Source organism: Taudactylus pleione, unplaced genomic scaffold, assembly GCF_031769625.1.
Source record: "Taudactylus pleione unplaced genomic scaffold, aTauple2 ptg000427l, whole genome shotgun sequence".
Lineage (NCBI taxonomy): Eukaryota > Metazoa > Chordata > Amphibia > Anura > Myobatrachidae > Taudactylus > Taudactylus pleione.
In genome coordinates, this window is record NW_028284829.1 from 42,336 (window position 1) to 64,331 (window position 21,996).

General features: G+C 49.4%; 3 protein-coding genes across 3 annotated transcripts in view; all 3 read left to right on the forward strand.

Annotated features, from left to right (window-relative positions):
* The first annotated feature begins 1,515 nt into the window (after positions 1-1,515).
* Positions 1,516-7,120, forward strand: LOC148506095 (protein S100-A1-like). Its single transcript, XM_088447261.1, has 3 exons — positions 1,516-1,566; positions 6,239-6,438; positions 6,909-7,120. Exons 2-3 carry the CDS (start codon positions 6,298-6,300, stop codon positions 7,050-7,052), a joined length of 285 nt encoding a protein of 94 aa, XP_088303387.1. The 5' UTR covers positions 1,516-1,566; positions 6,239-6,297; the 3' UTR covers positions 7,053-7,120.
* A 3,040-nt stretch (positions 7,121-10,160) lies between these two features.
* Positions 10,161-15,090, forward strand: S100A16 (S100 calcium binding protein A16). Its single transcript, XM_088447262.1, has 3 exons — positions 10,161-10,248; positions 13,931-14,103; positions 14,373-15,090. Exons 2-3 carry the CDS (start codon positions 13,954-13,956, stop codon positions 14,526-14,528), a joined length of 306 nt encoding a protein of 101 aa, XP_088303388.1. The 5' UTR covers positions 10,161-10,248; positions 13,931-13,953; the 3' UTR covers positions 14,529-15,090.
* Positions 15,091-17,845: 2,755 nt separating this feature from the next.
* LOC148506097 (uncharacterized) overlaps positions 17,846-21,996 on the forward strand; it is a 205,770-nt gene continuing 201,619 nt past the window's right edge. Inside the window, exon 1 of the mRNA XM_088447270.1 lies at positions 17,846-18,060. The gene's annotated coding sequence lies outside the window, so the exon portion shown is untranslated. The remainder of the gene's footprint in view (positions 18,061-21,996) is intronic.

Sequence of the window (21,996 nt, forward strand, 5' to 3'; positions counted from 1 at the left end):
TAGATTTGACGTGCAGGCACCAGTGACGTGATGACATCATTTCTATCAGTGTTCAATTTCATTATATAGATAAAGGACGTAAACAGGGAAAGGCTACAATGATGTTCATGGATCCCAGTGTCAGAGAGGGAGATGAACATTTCAGCTTATGGCATCACCGTTTTTTTATACATCTTAATGGTGGAATAACCCATGGGAATGGTAGAGATTTGGGATTTCTGTATATAGGGGTTTCCATGGTAACAAAGGTGAAGTTACCAGGAAACGCCATCACAGTTTTTGCGCTGCTGTAGCTCATCTGGCGGAAGCTATGGTCTATACCCACAAGGTCTGGGGCACATCAGTCACTGGGCCTGTTTTAGAGGGGGGAGTAAAGCGTAACAGAGCAAGTAACTTTGCACTCGGACAAACCAGACTGCACTGCAAGGGGGGCACATACATTTATTGTTTTAAACGCAGGGTAAATACTGGCAGCTGCTGCATGTAGCCCTCAAATACCGGGCAGATCTATTTTACACTGTAATTTACATTTGAGTTTGGACACATCCCTCCCAAATGTAACCCTGCACATGTTATATCTGCCGCACCTGCAGCTCTTTTATGCTTTACTCTCACCTAAGAATAAGTCCCACTGAGCTGCCAGTTATACCCCTTTTCCACCTAAATTCCGGGTCTGACCCGGGGTTGGAACAAAGTTCCTATCCAGATCAGACCCGGAATTTTGCCGGTGCTGACTCTGGATATTCCCGAGTCAGCGCCGCTCACACCGCAGTCGGGTCTGCATAGACCCGGCTTTTGCGGAGTGAAAGTGGACGCTTGGAGATGACGTCATCTCCAAGCGCCACTGAAGCCGGACCAATCGGCCGGCTAGCAGCGCACTCCAGGTCATCGTGACCCGGAGTGCGCTGTTCCCATAGCAGGGTCCCTGCTAGTTACCTGGGTTGGATTGCCGGGTCACTCGACCCGGCGATCCAAACCTCTGCCCTTTTACACCAGGGAGCTGCCCGGGTTAACCCTTCAAAAACCCGGGTTTTAGCTCCGGTGTAAAAGGGGTATAAGGTTGATTCTATTTCCCCTTCATCCTAAGGATCCGGGCGTGACGCAGGGAGAGGGCGGAAATGGGGTCCCATGCCCTCACAGCGCTGTTAGTTACTTTCATCTGAAGTATCTGGCCACCGATAGTAGAAATTTGTACGCTCGCCATGCTTCCGGCACGGTGGCTCGCTTCACTCGCCACAGGTTACTATTCTCTCTCTATAGTAACTGATGACGTCAGGGTCCGTTCGGTGAAGGCCAGTAAGTGGCCCATGTGACCTGTAATCTGGTTATGTGACCAAAGTGTTGCCATGGCTTCTGAGACAGCGTGTAGACATAAATAGCAACAGCATTTTTATTCCTGTTGAGAGGATATTACTATTATTATTGTATATAGAATAACTGCATGTGTGATAATTACTGCTAATTACATGTGCATCCCATTAGCCAATTAAGGATAGTACTTATATGCCTGGCTCAGTCTTTACACCCACATGCCTCTGAGGAAGCTGGGTGTACTATCTGTGTAAGGTAATGGCATTATGGCTTATACCTGTGGTGGTCTCTGTGTACTGTTGGTCTTTGTACATACCTCATACACTGGTTTCATATCCATCATCTTCTCCACCAAGGTCTAAATTTGTATCTGACACAGGTACAGCACTATTAGGTATATAGCTGGGCTACACCTGGGTCCCTAGCACAGAGCTGCAGTGACACAGGTACAGCACCATCAGGTATATACCTGGGCTACACCTGGGTCCCTAGCACAGAACTGCATTGACACAGGTACCATCATGTATATACCTGGGCTACACCTGGCTCCCTAGCACAGAACTGCATTGACACAGGTACCATCATGTATATACCTGGGCTACACCTGGCTCCCTAGCACAGAACTGCATTGACACAGGTACAGCACCATCAGGTATACACCTGGGCTACACCTGGCTCCTTAGCACAGAGCTGCACTGACACAGGTACCATCAGGTATATACCTGGGCTACACCTGGCTCCTTAGAACAGAGCTGCACTGACACAGGTACCATCAGGTATATACCTGGGCTACACCTGGCTCCTTAGCACAGAGCTGCACTGACACAGGTACCATCAGGTATATACCTGGGCTACACCTGGATCCCTAGCACAGAGCTGCACTGACACAGGTACCATCAGGTATATACTTGGGCTACACCTGGCTCCTTAGCACAGAGCTGCACTGACACAGGTACCATCAGGTATATACCTGGGCTACACCTGGCTCCTTAGCACAGAGCTGCACTGATACAGGTACAGCACCATCAGGTATATACCTGGGCTACACCTGGGTCCCTAGCACAGAGCTGCACTGACACAGGTACCATCATGTATATACCTGGGCTAAACCTGGCTCCCTAGCACAGAACTGCATTGACACGGGTACAGCACCATCAGGTATACACCTGGGCTACACCTGGCTCCTTAGAACAGAGCTGCACTGACACAGGTACCATCAGGTATATACCTGGGCTACACCTGGCTCCTTAGCACAGAGCTGCACTGACACAGGTACCATCAGGTATATACCTGGGCTACACCGGGGTCCCTAGCACAGAACTGCATTGACACAGGTACAGCACCATCAGGTATACACCTGGGCTACACCTGGCTCCTTAGCACAGAGCTGCACTGACACAGGTACCATCAGGTATATACCTGGGCTACACCTGGCTCCTTAGCACAGAGCTGCATTGACACAGGTACTGCACCATCAGGTATACACCTGGCTCCCTAGCACAGAGCTGCACTGACACAGGTACTGGATCCCTAGCACTAACACAGGTGCTGTACCATTGGGTACATACCCGATGGTGCACCTGGATCCCTAGCACAGAGCTGTTATACAAGCCTGGCATTGCTTATAGCAAGCTGCTAATATCCTTTTATTGTATTGGGACCTGGATTTCTACGTCTGGGTCCATCTATAATGTTATTCGGTGGCCTGATGTGGTTCTTTACACTTCCATATTATAGCAGGCTAATGTAATGTATATAGGCTTTCCATAACATTGCTTTCATTCAGGACACGTATGATTTACACACTGACATCAAGTCTCCATTTCACCTGTCTTAAAGTTTAATCGGTCACAGAACTTGTGTAATTCCTTTGTGTCTCGTATTAAAGGGATGGTCTGGCAATTAATATTGCCATGAGGCTTTTTTTCTGAAAATTCATATGTCAGTGCAACTAGCACACACCAGGAGACTGTGCTGATTAATGTGATATGTGACCCTTGTATGTGTATGAGACAGTCACTGGAACTTGGCGGGGGGGAAATGGCTATATTGTAGCACTTCACATGCTGGCTCAGACTGTCGCACACAGATAGACAAGGGTCACATAATGCAGCACAGTCTGCTGGTGTCCGAGTCACATCACGCTGCGACTTAGATGCACTTTTTCCAGGCAGGGTGTCACAGGAACGGGCACGCAGAGAGGGGCTGTTTGGCGTGACTGCAGCAGACCTGTGAGGACGCCTCTGTATTCAACTTTGGTCTATGTATTCAGACAACACCAGTCTTATCTTCATAAGGTGTAGTGCATCTGGGGAGCCTGCATTTCTAAATGCCCCGATCTTTCCATTTACAATCCGGCACCATGTACTGCAGTACCCAGGCCCTGACACGAGCTGAGGGCTATTGCATGTAGTCTAGAATCTGAGTGTTTGCTGCCGGATGTGTCATGGTTACATACTGGGTACCAAGCACTGGCAGTTACAACATAGCACGGACCATTCACATGTGTAGTAAGACATACTTGCCGACATTCTGCGAGGGGTGTGGCTGGGCTATGATGCCGTTTTGGGGGCGGGGCCAGGGGTGTGACCGCACGATCGTGTCATCGTGGCCCCGCCCCCTCTTCACAATGTCGGGAAAAAGGCATTGTGAAGCAGGGGGTGGAGCCGCGATGACGCGACTCAGCGTGAATCGCGTCATCGGGCCCCCCCGCTGCAGTTTTTTTAGTAGTAGTTCGGGGGGGGTAGGCGGCAGCCGGGAGGCTTGCCTGCCTTTCCGGGGGGTCGGGAGCGGCACCCGATATTCAGGAGGGTAGGCAAGCCTGGCAGTAAGACAGGACTCGGATCCCTTTGGAGATGTAAAATTCGTGTGGTTTTGGTTTTCTGAAACCTGAACCCGCTCATCACTAGCATGAACCATTCTTATCTCTGTGTAACCAGAAGACGGATATACAGTCCTAGTGTCTAGTTACACCAAAGTCCCTTCGTCTTTAGACATATCCCTGTCGTTAACCCATAATGCTGTGGGGCTGATTTAGACCCGCTCGCAAGCGGGTCGATGTTTTCCGCATGCGCGAGACCCGGCCAGCGACGGGCGCTCCAGGTCTCGCACCAAAATGGGGTGGCTGTCGATTGTGATTGAAAGCTCGCCCTGTTTTTGGAGGCGGGCAGGGGGGTGGCTACACAAACGGAGGCGTTCCCGAAGGAATGCCTGCCGTTTGTGGGAGGCACCACTGACCTCACCAGTGGTGAGCTTCCGGCTCTATTGCGGGAACGAGACTCTACCACAAGGGTCTTGTCACTAGGCCCGATGGTCGCGACCATCACCTGACCGCTCGCATAAGCTGTGGGTGGTCACCCACAGATATGCGAGCGGTCAGGAGGCCGAAACAAAAAAAAAATCGCCTTGATTCAGAGGAAGCACTCTGAAAGAGCGTCCGGCTCTGAATCGGGGCCTTAGTCTCTACATATTATAGAGGCCCCATAGCAAAATTTCCTTGGGGCCCCCATAGTTCTACCTATGCACCAACACCCACCCCACACTACCAGTCTCCTCCTGAGCCTGGAGCACCGCTCCATCTCTCCTCACTAAAGCTGAGAGGAGGCGTGGCCGTGGTCCAGGAATGTCGTCTTTGCCACGCTTCCTCACAGCTTCTAAGAGCCAATGTCATTTTAAATCAGGAGCTGGTCGCGAGACAATCAAACTCGCTGACCAGCAGTCGCTGCTGGTTTGCGAGTTCCTATTGGCTTGCGACTGGCTCCTGATTAAAAATAACATTGGCGCTGTACTTGACTATAGAGGGTGCAGGGGTGGTTGCTTGCTGGGCTGGTGGGCCCCATAGCAAGCGCACCCCTTGCACCCTCTAGTTACGCCAGTGTTATAATGCTCATTTCATATGGAATGTGGTTGCTCACACCATATAAGGTCTTAGGGGACCAGTATACGTCTAGTGCCAGTGTTGGGTTTGAGCAGACACAGGATAGTAGGCCCCTCAATGTATGTCTTGTCTGACCCTAAAGGCTGAGCTGGCCATTCTAACTGTATACATGTAGTTCTATGCCTATAATCTCCCTTTGTCCAGCCTCAAAGGGGATAAACCAGTGGTTCTCAAACTGGGTGCCGTGGCACTCTGGGGTGCCTCAGGGCACTGGCAGGGGTGCCTCGGGTTGGAGGTCCAGTACCAAATAAATGTGTTTTTAGTCAGTGATAGGCAAAACCAGTGCTAATGGCTGCCAGTCATACAATATGGGGACCAAAAAAGTGCAGCCCTGTCAACCATCACGTAACTGACCCTACGGGTGACAGATAAGCGCAATTTATGACTTTTTTTTATTTTTGATCAACTTATCAACTTCTGGCCAAGCGATGCCTTGGGAAAAAGTGCTGATACTCTAGGGTGCCGTGTTTCGAAAAAGTTTGGGAACCCCTGGGCTAAACACAGGTACTAATACTTGTATGTTATGTAGCTATTAAATCATTAACCCACTGATCAGCGGAAAATCTGCTTCTCTGCTTGCTGAGCAATGACTGCACGATCCTGTAATTACACCAATGGTGGCTCATACACCAAATAGGATGTTGGGGGTCTCTGTGGGAGGGTGAGGGGGCAGATACCTCATTCAGCCAGCACAGGAACCTCTTACTCATTGCTGCTGGGGTTTTCCAGGAGCTCCCTGCAATATAGGGTAGTGGCAGCAGAGGGCAGCACTGAGCCAGTCACTCACTATGCACAATATATAGGTGTATTGGTGTCAGGGCTGTAACTAGGAGTGCGTAAGTGGTGCCATCTTCCAGCGTGCAGAGCCCTGGGGCTGGCACTATTGCTGCCCAATGGCACCCTGCTGCCAGAGTTGATGCTAGGAGTGTACTTTGTGAATTTGGGTTTTATCCCTCACATGAGCTGTCTCATTACATGTTTCCCTTCTAGATAACCTACCACAACGCTACGCTCCAATCACTGTTGCCGATCAACATAACCGCCTAGAGATGCCTACACAGTTGGAAACTGCCATCAACCGAGTGGTTGTAGCTTTCCGCCGGTTCTCAACAGAGGAGGGTGCAGGGAACACGCTGAGCAGGAGGGAGCTCAAGACTCTACTAGAGGACCAGCTGGGGGACTCTATAAAGGTGAGGTGCCCCTTGTATATGGGGGGGGGCACATATGCCAGTGGGGTCACTTAGTATGTGTAGTCAGTCATATAACGCAGTGGTGCCTCAACTGTGGTATTTTGGGGTCACCATGATGGCATATCCTGATTGTGTTCTGACCTGTTTTTGGGGTCCCGTAACATGGTGCACTAGTGCCTGGGGTCCAAGGAGGTTGAGTAGTAGTGTTTAAGATTTTACTCTGCTTTGGATGATTATAGTTGAGCTTAGTGTTGGAAGACTTTGTTATGGCTCCCTTAGAACTTGTATATATTACATATTGGCAGAAAATACACATACATATGTGATAGCCTGATTTATATTATACTGTGTACAATCTAACAGGCATGAGGGATCATTTCAGTACCTGGTAGAATTGTAGCTAGTTACACTTATCCGCAGATGATTAAGTTCTTCCTGGTATGTTCTAACCATCTACCTTCCTCTGACAGGGCATGAAAGACCCGTCATACGTGAACAAGATAATGGAAGACCTGGATGAGAACAAAGATGGACAGGTGGACATGCAGGAGTTTGTGACCCTGGTGGCCAGTTTGCTTGTGGCTTATAACCAACCTGGGCAGCCGCCTGTCTGATGTCCTCAGTGGCCGGTTATGGTGTCACCTGGAGCCGCTTGTGGCTGAATAAACAGAATATAACATTGTTTCTGTGTCTCTTGTGACTTGTGTATGTGTCCTATCCATGAAGGAATATTGTACCTGTGAGATAAGAAGTGTGTGTGTGTGCCCCACAAGTTTGTTGCCCAGGGGCCCCCACAGACCTTAATCCAGTGCTTAGGAAGGTATGATATATAGGATCTATATAACCCATTAACACTTATACCCCTTTTCCACCAAAATTCCGGGTCTGACCTGGAGTTGGATCAGGGTTCCTATCCGGATCAGACCTGGAATTTAGCCGGCGCCGACTCGGGATATTCCTGAGTCGGCGCCGCTCACACTGCAGTCGGGTCTGCATAGACCTTGCTTTTCCGGCATGAAAGTGGATGCTTGGGGATGACGTCATCTCCAAGCGCCACTGAAGCCAGACCAATTGGCCGGCTTGCGGCGCACTGCAGGTCATCAAAACCCGGAGTGCGCCGTACACACAGCAGGGTTTCATGGGTTACTCCTGTGTTAAACCCTGCTATCTACCTGGGTTGGATGGCCGGGTCACACAACCCGGCGATCCAACCCTCACCCCATTTACACCAAGGAGCTGCCCGGGTTACCCCTGCAATAACCCGGGTATTAGCTCTGGTGTAAAAGGGGTATTAGTGGTGTGATAAGACAGATACTACATAAGGGCCTCGCTGGTAGGCTGGAATACACAGGGCGTCTGAGAAGCGTTATTCTAACGCACATGGTACAAGACTTCTGATTACAGGTTACACTGACAGGAGATTCTGAGGTGCAGCAGCCTACGGCAAGTGCAGTCTAAACATGGCCTCTGTGCGTGAGAACGCCCCTGCATTCACTGACACGCTCATAGCCCACCACGAGATGGATTTATTTTTGCGTTCACTTCAGGTCGCCACCCAGGAAAGCCAGTGTTTCCCCCCAATGCCGGGGTCTACTAGCAATGTCTTAAGCTGGGTACACACGTAAAGATTCTCTGTCCAACCATCCAACTAGTTGACTGGTTGGAATGTATATCTGGTAACGTATGGGAGTAACTGATGATCAGCAATTTGCTCCTAAATGCCAGAAAACAGATGAAAATGGCGTCAGAGAAGTTTGAACAAATTGTTTAGCTCAAACATTTAACAAACAGTTTTTGTCCATTTTCTGGTGTTTGGGAGCAAATTGCTGATTGTCATTTGCTTTCATACCTTACCAGATTTTCATTCCAACCCATCAACTAGTTGGCTGGTTGGCCAGGAAACCTTTACGTGTGTATGCAGCCTAATACCCCAGTTTCTCAAATTCGGTCCTGAGGACCCCCAAACAGTGCGTGTTTTCCAGGTCTCCCCACAGAATCACAAGTGAAATAATTAGCTCCACCAGTGGAGCTTTTAAAATATCAGTGAGTAATGGCTACACCTGTGCACCTGCTGGGTGACCTGGAAAACGTGACCTGAGGACCGAGTTTGAGAACCACTGACTTACACAATAGTGCATTTGTGTATACACACAGGACAAAATAAAATCTGAACAAATCGTGGGCCTGATTCAGAGCTGAACGCTCTGACCAGAGTGCTCGCTCTGAATCAGGGCCCTCCTACCTGAAAATGGAGCGGCCTCCTGGCCGCTCGCATAGCTGTGGGTTACCACCCACAGCATATGCGAGCGCCCAAAAAGATGGTCGCGATGGTCTTTGACAATCAGGTTTGCCACGAGACCCTTGTGGTAGGGTCTCGCTGCCACAAGCCCAGGAGTGATTTTGGCTCTGACATCACTAGGGGGCGTGCTGTCAATCAACATCGACAGCACGCCCCCTTTGGTGTGAGACTCGGAGAGCCGGTCGCTATCCGGGTCTCGAGCATGCGCACAACGGAGCTCCCTCCATTGTGCGCATGCGCAGTGGGGCAACATCGACCCACTTGCGAGCGGGTCTGAATGACCCCCAGTATGCACTGCATGGGGGGGGGGTCATTCATCCAGAATCAGGTCCATGGGTGTGGGGGGCACTGCTAGGAATACAGAAGGGGTGGACGTAGTGGGGCGATTGTTTTTCTACTACACATGCATTTAAGTTGCACAGTGGATGCGTCCTGATTATGTCCATGCTGAGTCGCAGTTGCACACGTATGGGGAGGTGTCTTAAGAATATATTGAGTGTTTCTGTGAGGTGACGCGGAGATTATCCATCTTATAGGGGGTGATATGAGTGTCGCTGATAGCAGTTGTGTACACAGAGGCGCGACCACGCACACAGGAGGCCCTGGTCAGACAGAGAAGCTGCACCTGCCATAGGGCTGATTCAAGTTTCCACAGTGTGAACGATGGTCGCGCCTATCGCTATGACTGCGTGTACGAGCGCTAAAAGCAGGAGTCAGTCCTGACACGTTGCATGTGTATAAGGGAAGGACTTTGTAGCAGCATGAAGTCAGACTTGCAGCCGCCAATAGTCACATCAGCGCGCGCTTGTGCGTCCACGTCTGAATCAGCCCAGAACGCCCATCTGAGAGCTCTCTGTACATGGGCATCAGTCTATTTACAGCCATCACTGCTCCTGGCGACTACTGCGGCATCAGCCAACAGGTGAGCATCGTCTATGGGTAAAGGGTGTGCGGTGCGGGGCCCTCTGGACCTGTTGTAGATTCGCCCATGCATGGGCGTGTAGTGGGTGCGTAGTGACTCCATGTTCCGAGTCGCATGTACGCTGAGGGAACGCCTATCTCAGTCTCATCCCCTGTACTCAGCATGGAGCGGGTGTGAGTGCTGCTTAATAATGAGGACGGCTGCGCACGGAAAAGTGAGGCGGATCGATGCGTCGCATCAGGACGTACATATAACCTCATTAGCGTTCTGCTTGTAATCCGTTCGCACTGTGTATTCTGCCGCATTCGGTCCTGCGTGCGACACAGAATGAGTTCCGGAGGGTATATTTACTAAAGTGCTGGTTTTTAGAAGTGGCGATGTTGCCCATAGCAACCAGTCAGATTATCATGCTGTGACATGCAGGACAGGGGAACAGCAGCCACAGACACACAGTACGAGGAGGAGGTGCAGCCCAGAGGGGAGAGGCTGGGGGTGGGATAGACAGGAAACCACCAACCAGGAGACTGGGAGAGGGAGGAAGAGATCAGATCTCAGGGAAGGAGGAAGGCAGGAGCTCGGCAGCCATCTGGTAACTGCAGACACATGCATAGATCACATTATATACATATATATATAGATTATATCACCTATACAGTGTATACAGAGAGGGGGGGTATGCTGGCTGCAGGGGGAGAGGTGACTGAGAATGTAATGTCAGGAGGACAGGAGGAATACACAGGGGGTGGGGGCTCTGCTATAGGTGGGTAACTGATTACTATGGGAGTAGTGGGGAGGAGGGAGATGGACAGACAAGGTCACAGGTAGGACAATGTGATTGTGGGGGGGGGGAGATGCATCGTTGTAAGACAGCACATTATTACATTATACCGTTATACCTCATTTTATGTCCTGTATGGAGAACATGTATATATTTGGGACCCACTTATCCAGGAATATTTGGGGTACCGGCAGATATGAAGTATCCCCGGGATGCATGTACAGAGACAGCTGCGGCAATACTAACTTTTCCTTCGCAAACGCTGCTGTTTAAATACCCAATTACCGAGCTCCGGAATCGCTTGGCCCAGGTGGTCAGATGGCGTTAGCTGTAGTAGCCTATAGGCTAAGGAATGGGAGGCTCCTTTCCTAAGTGTGAGTGGGACTCTCCTTTCCTGATTGTGATTGGATACTCCTCCCCTCAGTGTGAGGCTCCTTCCTAGAGTCTGAGTGTGTGGGTCTTTCCTAGACCAAGTATAAGGCTACTTCCCTGAGTGTGATTGGGATGCTCTTTTTCCACGATTGTGAGTGTGACTATCATTCGTCTAGTGTGAGTGGGATGCTCCTTTCCTGAGTGAGTGGGACTATCCTTCCCAAGTGTAAGTGTGACTCTCCTTCGCCTAGTGTGAGTGGGTGCTCCTTCTCTGAGTGTGATGCTCCTTTCCTGAGTGAGTAGGCTTCTCCTTCCCCAAGTGTGAATGGGATACTCCTTTCTGGAGTGTGAGTGGGATGATTTTCATATCTGTGAAATCCAACATGTTGGATATCACCGATCCTGCGATACCGGGTTGCTGGATTGCAGGAACGTAGCTGATGTATGGGGGCCTTAAGTCAGAGTGTGAGGTCTTTCCCAGAGTCCAAGTATGAGGCTCCTTCTCTGAGTGTAAGTGGGATCCTCCATCCTGTACTATAAGTTTAATTCCTATACCTGAGTATGTGTAACACCCTTCCCCTATCTGTGCTGTACAATTGCTAATTCAGTAGATGATATATTTACTAAAGGGCGATTATAATCAATTTAAAATCAATGACAAGCAATCAACATCGATGTTGTGTTTGTGGGGCTAAATCACACGTTTACTTACTTCGCCCCATAAGCCCAGGTAAGACTGCTCCTGCCCCTTAGGACGTTGATGACATGAGTAAATGATAGAAAAATCCTTTAAGCTTTCAATAAAGTATTTTTTATGTTAAGTATTTTATCATATACAGGTTGAGTCTCCCATATCCAAAATGCTTGGGACCAGGGGCATTTGGGATAACGGAATATTCTGTATTTTGGAATATTTGCATACCAAAATGAAATATCTTGGCAATGGGTCCCCAATATACACACAGAATGCATGTATGTGTTATATAGACCTTATACACACAGCCTGCAGGTCATTTTATACAATATTTTCAATAATTTTGTGGCTCAAGCAAAGTTTGTGTACAGAAATGAAATTCATTTATGTTTCATATGCACCTTATACACAAAGCCTGAAGCTAATTTTATACAATATTTTTAATGATTTGTCCCTTAGACAAAGTTTGTGTACATTGAACCATCAAAAATCAAAGGTTTCATTATCTGTCATGCCAAAATTATTCCGTATTTTGGAATATTTGGATATGGGAGACCATAACCTGTATTTTATTTTTAACATATTATATTTTAATTTAATATTAATCAGTGACCAATTAGACAGTGTTTGGTGTATATGTTAAGTGATGATCAAAGCTAGGTATAGAGGCATCACCATGTGCAATGGGCGGGACCTCGTGCCCATGAGGCCACACCCCCTGACGTGTAATTTTGGGGTCTTGCCCAGCATTCCGGGAGCTGCTGGGAAGCCCCCAGCCTTTCCCAGCACAGTGTGGATGCGCGCGCCATCCATCTCTGCTCCCAGCGCTGCTTAGTGACACCATCCGAGGGGGCTAGTTTGGTGTCACCCGCTCTGATTATGTCACCTGGTGCGGCCTGCACCCCCATAGTGACATCGCTGGCTAATTACACACTATACAATTATTGGGCCAATTAATCGGGTGATGGTCCTGATTTCTCGTGTGTTGTGTAAGCATGAGCATTGCAGCGTTTCAGCGATAAAACAGGCAAAAAATTGGCATAAACACTCTCCTTCAATCATCGAATCCATCAGACATCAGAAGATATCGGCCAAAAGGTCCCGATGTCGTGCAGTGTGTGGATACTTAGGATAATCGAAAAGCACAAAGGATATTTAAGGTACACCACCCTAGCGCCAATAAAAAATTATGTAAAAAATGGTACTTATCTTAAATATACCAATTATTTTTGCTTTTATCCTTCCATCTTGAAGGATTGATGTGGAGAATCAGACCATGTAAAAAGAAAACAATATAATCTAGTGCAGATGGTCAAATACAAGAAAGCATAATATTAATTAACAAATGTTAATTAAACAAATGGGTGAGGTAATAATCACCCTACAGCACACACTAATAAGTTAATTAGACCAAAATTTACATATAACACGTTTAATGTACATCACAAACAATAATTTCATAAAAATTGTAAACTGTTGAATAGATAATTCCGGCTCCTTAGAACCACCAACAGGTACAATGTCTCAAGTGAAGTTAGCCTCCTACCAGAATCCGGTCAGATAGATGCAAAAAAAATGACTGAGGAGATGTTTCTAACCCGGGTAACCCCAGCTACTCGTCTACATCCGTCTCACACAGGCTTCCGGAGGAAGGTCTATTGATATCCCTCTACCGCTTGAGACATTGTACCCGTTGGTGGTTCTAAGGAGCCGGAATTATCTATTCAACAGTTTACAATTTTTATGAAATTATTGTTTGTGATGTACATTAAACGTGTTATATGTAAATTTTGGTCTAATTAACTTATTAGTGTGTGCTGTAGGGTGATTATTACCTCACCCATTTGTTTAATTAACATTTGTTAATTAATATTATGCTTTCTTGTATTTGACCATCTGCACTAGATTATATTGTTTTCTTTTTACATGGTCTGATTCTCCACATCAATCCTTCAAGATGGAAGGATAAAAGCAAAAATAATTGGTATATTTAAGATAAGTACCATTTTTTACATAATTTTTTATTGGCGCTAGGGTGGTGTACCTTAAATATCCTTTGTGCTTTTCAATTTATTTCTTGGGGATTACAGATACTCCCCTTTTGGGGCACTCCATCTAAGCTGCCAGTTTGGCGCAATTAATTAACACCATTTTTTGTTTTTTACTTAGGATAATCGGACCATATTTCCTACGATTTTTTTATGTTTACCTCATCATCCATGTGGACGGACATATGCAAATTATCGTTCCATGAGCCAAAAAAAATCGTCAGATTTCTCATTTAAATTGTGTAATGTGTGCTGCCGATATCGGAACCTCCCACTGGCAGAAAAGTCGTGACGATTGTCGGCACGCCCTAAAAAGACATATGTTGTGTAGCTAGCATGAGGCTCTCTCTCACGTACTACCGTTCTCTCTTACTTACAGCATGCTCTCGGCTGCGCGCACAGATGGCGTCAAGCTGCAGCGAGCTGGAATCGGCTATTGAAGTTCTAGTGCGTAATTTCTACGTCTACGCCGAGAAGAAAGGAAAACATGACAAGATGAACAAAAAGGAGTTCCGCAAGATGGTGACCCAGGAACTGCAGCACGTCCTGACGGTGAGTGTGTGTGGGGGGTCTTGTAATGTGTCACATATAGCCCCCCTCAGCGAGGAAAGAGTATTTGTCCCAAAACAGTATTTTACCTAGGGCCCCATAAGGTCTTAGCCAGGGTCTGGGACCTGTAGTGTCTTTGTCAGTGTACCTATCAGTCTTCTCCCTTGCGGTCTGACCTAATTGGTTTATGTTGTGTGTGAAGTTCAGGAAAAGGGCTGTACTCCCATCTCTGCATCATCCTTCATCTCCCTCTTCTCTATGTCTCCTCTCAGAACACGCAGAACAAAGAGGCCGCGAACAAACTCATCCAGTCGCTGGACGCAGACTTGGATGGAAAGATCAGCTTTGACGAGTATTGGACTTTGATAGGAGAGATTGCTCGGAAGTTGAGCCAACAGATGGCCATGCAGTGCCAGGAGCGGCACTAGCAGCCAAAAGACTGCCTGTCATTCCCCTTATAGCCAGCAGGGGGAAATCCCCTTATAGGAAGGAACCACACATTACAGGGGAACACTGACAAAGATATTAAATCACACAAGGAGCATAATGGACTTCGGATTCCCAGAATCCCTCTCTTCCATCTGAGCCAAGGAACAAAGCCCAGGAACAAATCCCTGTTCTGTACGTCGCCCCCAGTTATCACTAGTGTAATATATAGCCTTCTTCCCACTTTCTTGTCACTGGATGTCAGGAATCCATTTTGTCAGATAAAATTGTTAAGATAGATAAGTCGGCCATTTTGCTCTCTGCAGCAGTGAGTCAGCATGGTAACATGGTCGCCAGTGAGTGCCTGGTTCCATACCACCATATCTCTCTCTATTATCACCAATGCCCGGGGATCGGGAAGTGCAGGGTTGTATTCTCACAGAGCAATTAATTGAAGTTGTTGTTCAATATCTGTCTTGTGCTGTAAACTTATTGTAGAGAACCAGTGTAATTTCTCTTAGTCGCGTCTATTTTGCGGAATCAATAAAGCTGTGTATATTTTCAATGGATTATTCCATTACTATGGAGACGGTTATTTCTATCTATTTATCGACCAATGAATGGATGGAGCTTCAGAGCTGCAGGGGAGGAATGATACCGCCTAGAAAATGAGCTGCCCAATTCTTTTGGGCTATGGGTACATGGCAGCCAGCGGGCACTACATGCACTACTCAGAGATGTACTGACACAAGCAGTTACATACAGTACACGTCACCTTTCCACTACAGGTGCAGCGGGCAGTAATGGGACATCAGACGCGTCACGCTGCTGTACATGTAGTGCACCAGTAACACCCTTTTACAGTAGCCTACCCTCCAACATGACCCCCTCCATCAGGTACACAATGCCCTGCTCCAGGACTTCCCACCTACTTTATGATTGCAGTCACTTGTGTTGAACTAGGTAATAGATGAGACAGGTGTTTCCCCACAGGTGGCTGCAATCATCAATTAAGAAAGAAGTCCAGGAGCAGAGCATTTTGTATCTAATGGAACGGGTCATGTTGGAGGCTATGTAGTAGTGCACAGGTTCTCAAACTCGGTCCTCAGGACCCCAACAGTGCATGTTTTCCAGGTCTCCTCACTGAATCACAAGTGAGATAATTAGCCCCACCTGTGGATCTTTTAAAATGTGTCAGTGAGTAATGACTACACCTGTGCACCTGCTGGGTGACCTGGGATATGTGTCAGTGAGTAATGATTACACCTGTGCACCTGCTGGGTGACCTGGGGAATGTGTCAGTGAGTAATGACTACACCTGTGCACCTGCTGGGTGACCTGGGATATGTGTCAGTGAGTAATGATTACACCTGTGCACCTGCTGGGTGACCTGGGGAATGTGTCAGTGAGTAATGACTACACCTGTGCACCTGCTGGGTGACCTGGGGAATGTGTCAGTGAGTAATGAGTACACCTGTGCCCCTGCTGGGTGACCTGGGATATGTGTCAGTGAGTAATGATTACACCTGTGCACCTGCTGGGTGACCTGGGATATGTGTCAGTGAGTAATGATTACACCTGTGCCCCTGCTGGGTGACCTGGGAAATGTGTCAGTGAGTAATGATTACTCCTGTGCCCCTGCTGGGTGATCTGGGATATGTGTCAGTGAGTAATGAGTACACCTGTGCACCTGCTGGGTGACCTGGGAAATGTGTTAGTGAGTAATGACTACACCTGTGCCCCTGCTGGGTGACCTGGGATATGTGTCAGTGAGTAATGATTACACCTGTGCCCCTGCTGGGTGACCTGGGAAATGTGTCAGTGAGTAATGATTACTCCTGTGCCCCTGCTGGGTGATCTGGGATATGTGTCAGTGAGTAATGAGTACACCTGTGCACCTGCTGGGTGACCTGGGAAATGTGTCAGTGAGTAATGACTACACCTGTGCACCTGCTGGGTGACCTGGGAAATGTGTCAGTGAGTAATGACTACACCTGTGCACCTGCTGGGTGATCTGGGAAATGTGTCAGTGAGTAATGAGTACACCTGTGCACCTGCTGGGTGATCTGGGGAATGTGTCAGTGAGTAATGACTACACCTGTGCTCCTGCTGGGTGACCTGGGATATGTGTCAGTGAGTAATGAGTACACCTGTGCACCTGCTGGGTGATCTGGGGAATGTGTCAGTGAGTAATGACTACACCTGTGCTCCTGCTGGGTGACCTGGGATATGTGTCAGTGAGTAATGAGTACACCTGTGCACCTGCTGGGTGACCTGGGAAATGTGTCAGTGAGTAATGAGTACACCTGTGCACCTGCTGGGTGACCTGGGAAATGTGTCAGTGAGTAATGACTACACCTGTGTACCTGCTGGGAGACCTGGGAAATGTGTCAGTGAGTAATGACTACACCTGTGCACCTGCTGGGTGACCTGGGAAATGTATCCGTGAGTAATGATTACACCTGTGCACCTGCTGGGTGACCTGGGAAATGTATCCGTGAGTAATGATTACACCTGTGCACCTGCTGGGTGACCTGGGATATGTGTCAGTGAGTAATGACTACACCTGTGCACCTGCTGGGTGACCTGGGAAATGTGTCAGTGAGTAATGACTACACCTGTGCACCTCCTGGGTGACCTGGGAAATGTGTCAGTGAGTAATGAGTACACCTGTGCACCTGCTGGGTGACCTGGGAAATGTGTCAGTGAGTAATGACTACACCTGTGTACCTGCTGGGAGACCTGGGATATGTGTCAGTGAGTAATGACTACACCTGTGCACCTGCTGGGTGACCTGGGAAATGTATCCGTGAGTAATGATTACACCTGTGCACCTGCTGGGTGACCTGGGAAATGTGTCAGTGAGTAATGACTACACCTGTGCTCCTGCTGGGAGACCTGGGATATGTGTCAGTGAGTAATGACTACACCTGTGCACCTGCTGGGTGACCTGGAAAACGTGACCTGTGTGGGGTCCTGAGGACCGAGTTTGAGAATCACTGTAGTAGTGGTTACCTTTATTCTATGAGAACAAATGTTGTATTAATATATGGCCTTTTATTTTACTACCAGGGAACCTTGTAATTACATTGTCAATTATTAATTGATACATAGGTGGAGCCCACTAGGTAATGAAGGTAATATGCTTAGATATAATATATATATATAAATGAACTCAGCCCAGAGTGAGAATGTTCTGGGTGCCCACGAGCCCCTGCCTGAGCGAGACCCCTCGTGCACAGAGCGGGACACATCCGGGGCTCTGGACAGCACTGTATAAATAGGAGCTGCCCTACACTCACGGTCCAGTGTCCGGGGAGAGAGCAGCAGCTGTGGTGCGCACACATGGTCATGGCCGCCTCCCTTCCGGAGGGGAGAAGCAGGACTTCAGCTGTCAGTGAGGGGGAAGCGTCTGGCCCAGCTGTCAGTGGGAGGGGACGAGGCAGCCCGGCAGCCGGAGACCAGAGGTCGGAGAGGCTGGAGTGACGGAGAGCAGATGCCTGGCAGCTGTGAGCATAGTGGGGGAAGCCTCAGGTCAGTGTCAGCCTCTCTCCCCTCACTACGCACCGGCTCCGGTACTTCTTATACACACTGATGATAAGGGACGGTAACAACACTCCAGCAGTCAGGCCGTCAGTGCTAATAGAGAGTGACAGTGACAAAATATAGCCTGTGTGATATACATATATACACATATACAGTATTTAGAGGAAAATATACTATTAGAGAATTCTCTTTTTGCCACAAGGGGGCAGACATTACCCTGTCACACTCCAGGTGCAGGTGTCAGTCACCATCCTCATAGCCATCATCCCAGGCAGACCATTGCCACAACTGGATAGCATTATTATCAATGGGGACTACGATCTGACCCCTATGTACTAAACTCCAAAAAGAGAAACTTTTTGGAGTTTAGCCCCAATAGTTTACCCCACAGGTTCTCAAGCTCTGTCCTCAGGACCCCAAACAGTGCATGTTTTCCAGGTTTCCTCGCAGATTGACAAGCGAAATAATTAGCTCCACCTGTGGATCTTTTAAAATGTCAGTGAGTAATGACTACACCTGTGCTCCTGCTGGATGACCTGGGATATGTGTCAGTGAGTAATGACTACACCTGTGCACCTCCTGGGTGACCTGGGAAATGTGTCAGTGAGTAATGACTACACCTGTGCACCTGCTGGGTGACCTGGGGAATGTGTCAGTGAGTAATGAGTACACCTGTGCTCCTGCTGGGTGACCTGGGATATGTGTCAGTGAGTAATGAGTACTCCTGTGCACCTGCTGGGTGACCTGTGTGGGGTCCTGAGGGCTGAGTTTGAGAACTCCTGGTTTACACGATGTTCTGATGGTGTATACTGTTTACTTATTGGGGCTCCCAGTGCAGGAAAGGGATCTTTCCGTCTCTCCCCCGCAGCTCCGGAAGCTGAAGCTTTGCGCACGCTCAGTCTCCGCTTCCCCCGAGGAAGTCTTCCGCTTCTGTGACAGATTTCTCCTAACTGCTGGGGATATAACTCGCAGGGACAGTGATTACCGCAACCACTGTCCCTGCGAGTTCCCCGTAGTACATAGTCGGGATATTATTTTTTTTTTAATTAAAAATTAAAATATTGTCACTATATGGTTCATGCTATGTTCTATATACTATCTTTATGGGTCACTGACTACTAAGTGGATAATCTGTCTTTTATTGTATGACATCATCTTAGCCTTCTTTGTATTACTATGTCATTGAATTATTATTTCTACTTCAGGGTCCATAGGGTATCCACAGGATACCTTGGGGTATAGGTGTGACGTCAGTCGCAGGGCACCAAAGAGTTAAGCTTTCAGCCTCCCAGGATGCACTAGGTCCCCCTCCTATACCCCGCCCCCGGGCCAAGGCACCTCAGTTTAGTTTGGTGCCCGGCCGGAGTCGGGTGCACCTGTTGGAGTGGGGGCTAGAAGAGCCCCTGAAGCTTTTTCTTCATGCAGCTGTGGCTGCACATCTGGATGAACAGCATGGACAGTCAGTCCTGACGTCCATGCTGTCTTCCCTACACCCCGCCGGTACCAGAACGCCGGTACTGATCCGGGGATGCTGGTGGGCGTCTGGGGTCACAGCTAGCGGTGACCCCTGATGCTCCGGACCATGGCCGGATTCAAGGGGGACAGAGGTAAGCAGCGGGGTCCCGCGGTGGGTCCCCGCTGATCACATGGTCCTAAGTCCCCAGGCAGGGGGCTCCCTGGGGACTGGCTGCAGCGTGGAGCCAGGCGACCAACCTGCGCTTCCACTACCCCCTGGGACAGCGGACCGCAGCAGAGCGGTAGCGCTGCGGCGTCCCAGGGGTTAAATGCATGCCAGGGGAGCGCGCCTTCCCTGTCTCACAGCCGGCGCCTCCCCCGCTGCACACAGCCCTCTCTGCATGCTGCCGACTGGTCCTGTGGCAGCGCTCCTCTCTGCTCCTCGGCGGCCATCTTCTCCAGAACGCATGGTGAACGCTGCTGGAAGCGCTGGACGGAAGCATCGTGGTCTGGGTCCCCCCGCATACCTCTCCTCCGCTGTGGCTCAGGTCTGTGTATGCAGCGCTGTGTCCTACCAGGCCCTGTGTCTGTGTAGTTGAGTAATCAGCGCTGTTAGTGCAGGAATTGTTATTTCTCTGCATTGTATGTGACTGTGCTAGCGCTGCCTGTAACTTTTCTTCTCTAAACTGTCAGCTTTATTACTGTCCCTGTTCTTCTGCTAAAGCCCTTGCGGTGCGGTGCTGCAGGGTGGTCTCTCGCCTATTTAATACTTAATTGGTGAGAGAGGTCACATACGTGGTGCCATCATGTCTGAAAGTGATTTTCCCCTCCGGCTACAGTGTACCACGTGCAAAGTACCGTTAGCGGAGGGGGAGGGTAGCGCGGAGGGCCTTTGCCGGCAGTGTTTGTCCATGGCGCGGCCTATTACGGTTACAGCACCGGTACAGGAGCCGCCCTGGGCTTGTTTCGCTCAGGCGTTAACAGCTTTAGTGGGCCAGTTAGCTCCGCAGCCCGCGTTTACTCCGATGGGTTTGTCCCAGCAGTCTGTGGTGTCGTCACCCATGCAGGGGTTTCCACGACAATTGGTGGTACCCCACAGTCTCCCTATTTCCCCGCTCCTGGGTTCTCAGGAGCCAGCGTGGGTTAACTCCCTGACGAGTTCTGTACAGCACTTGTCGGATGTGTTGCAAGGGGAGTCTGTGATGCGGCCTCATAAAAGTCCGGTGGCGTCTCTGTCCGCTCCTTATGAGGATGACGAAGGGACGTCTGATGATGGGGAGATTCTGGATCCTTACGATCAGGAACCTCTCCATACTAAGGACGCTGATGCTAAGTCCAAAGTATATATTCCTGGACTTATTCGGGCGGTCCGCACAGCCTTGGTGATTGAGGACGAAGTTCCCCCAGCGGCTAAATCTAAGTATGCCTTTTTCAAAGATGTGAAGGGCGATGCCACAGTCTTTCCTCTTTCGGGTCAGTTGGTGGACCATTTAGAGGAGGCGTGGAAACAACCTGGCAAAAGATACCAGCCGCAGAGACGCCTGGCGGTGGCTTATCCGTTCGCGGATAATTATTTTGCTAAGTGGGAATCCCCTCCACAGGTGGATTCTCACGTGACCCGTCTTGTCCGTAGTGCCACATTGCCGATGCCATCCATGTCCTCCCTTAAGGATGCTACGGACCGCAAGGTAGAAATCTGCCTGAAGTCCGCTTATTCCCTTGCAGGGGGGGCAGCACGGCCGGCTATGGCCATTTGCTGGGTTGCCAGAGCGATGGAGCGCTGGGCGGATTCATTAGAGGCTTCTTTTGAATCCGACTGTCCGGCCGAACAGGCGGAGTTGATTGGCAATCTCCGTGATTCGGCCACCTACATCAACGAGGCGGCTCTAGACATTAGTACTCTGGTGTCTAGAATTTCTTCAGCAGCGATAGCTGCTCGTCGCACCTTGTGGCTGCGATCCTGGAAGGCGGACGCAGATTCCAAGAAAGGTCTGGAAGCGTTGCCGTTTACCGGAGAAGTTCTCTTCGGTCCGGATCTGGATAAGATTGTGGCCACGCTGGCGGCAGCCAAATCTGCTTGTCTCCCGTCGGCCGCTGCTCCTTCTGGTTCGGGACCATCGTCCTTTCGGTCATCTAGGGCCCAGGGCAGGCCCAAACCACAGTCGTTTCCTCGACAGGCTGGCCCTAAGAAATCGGTCAAGCCCCGGAAGCAGGCATGGAGTACCAGACGTCCGGCCCCCAAGCCAGATGACAAGCCTGCGGCCTGACGGTCCGGGCCTCCCTTTGGGGGATCCCAGGGTGGGTGGGAGGCCGCCTGCTACAGTTCGCCCAGTGTTGGTCGACCACTACGACAGACACTTGGGTTCTGGAGGTGGTTTCCCACGGATACGCCCTCTCCTTCCGGCACAGACCCCCGGCTCGCTTCTTCACCACGGGTCTGTGGAAGGTATTGCACACTATGCTCCAGGC

Excerpts from the sequence above, each read along its gene's own strand:
- LOC148506095 (XM_088447261.1), top strand. The coding sequence starts at position 6,298 with ATGCCTACACAGTTGGAAACTGCCATCAACCGAGTGGTTGTAGCTTTC. Across the intron at positions 6,439-6,908 it reads AGCTGGGGGACTCTATAAAG|GGCATGAAAGACCCGTCATA; the intron begins GTGAGGTGCCCC and ends TTCCTCTGACAG.
- S100A16 (XM_088447262.1), top strand. The coding sequence starts at position 13,954 with ATGGCGTCAAGCTGCAGCGAGCTGGAATCGGCTATTGAAGTTCTAGTG. Across the intron at positions 14,104-14,372 it reads AACTGCAGCACGTCCTGACG|AACACGCAGAACAAAGAGGC; the intron begins GTGAGTGTGTGT and ends GTCTCCTCTCAG.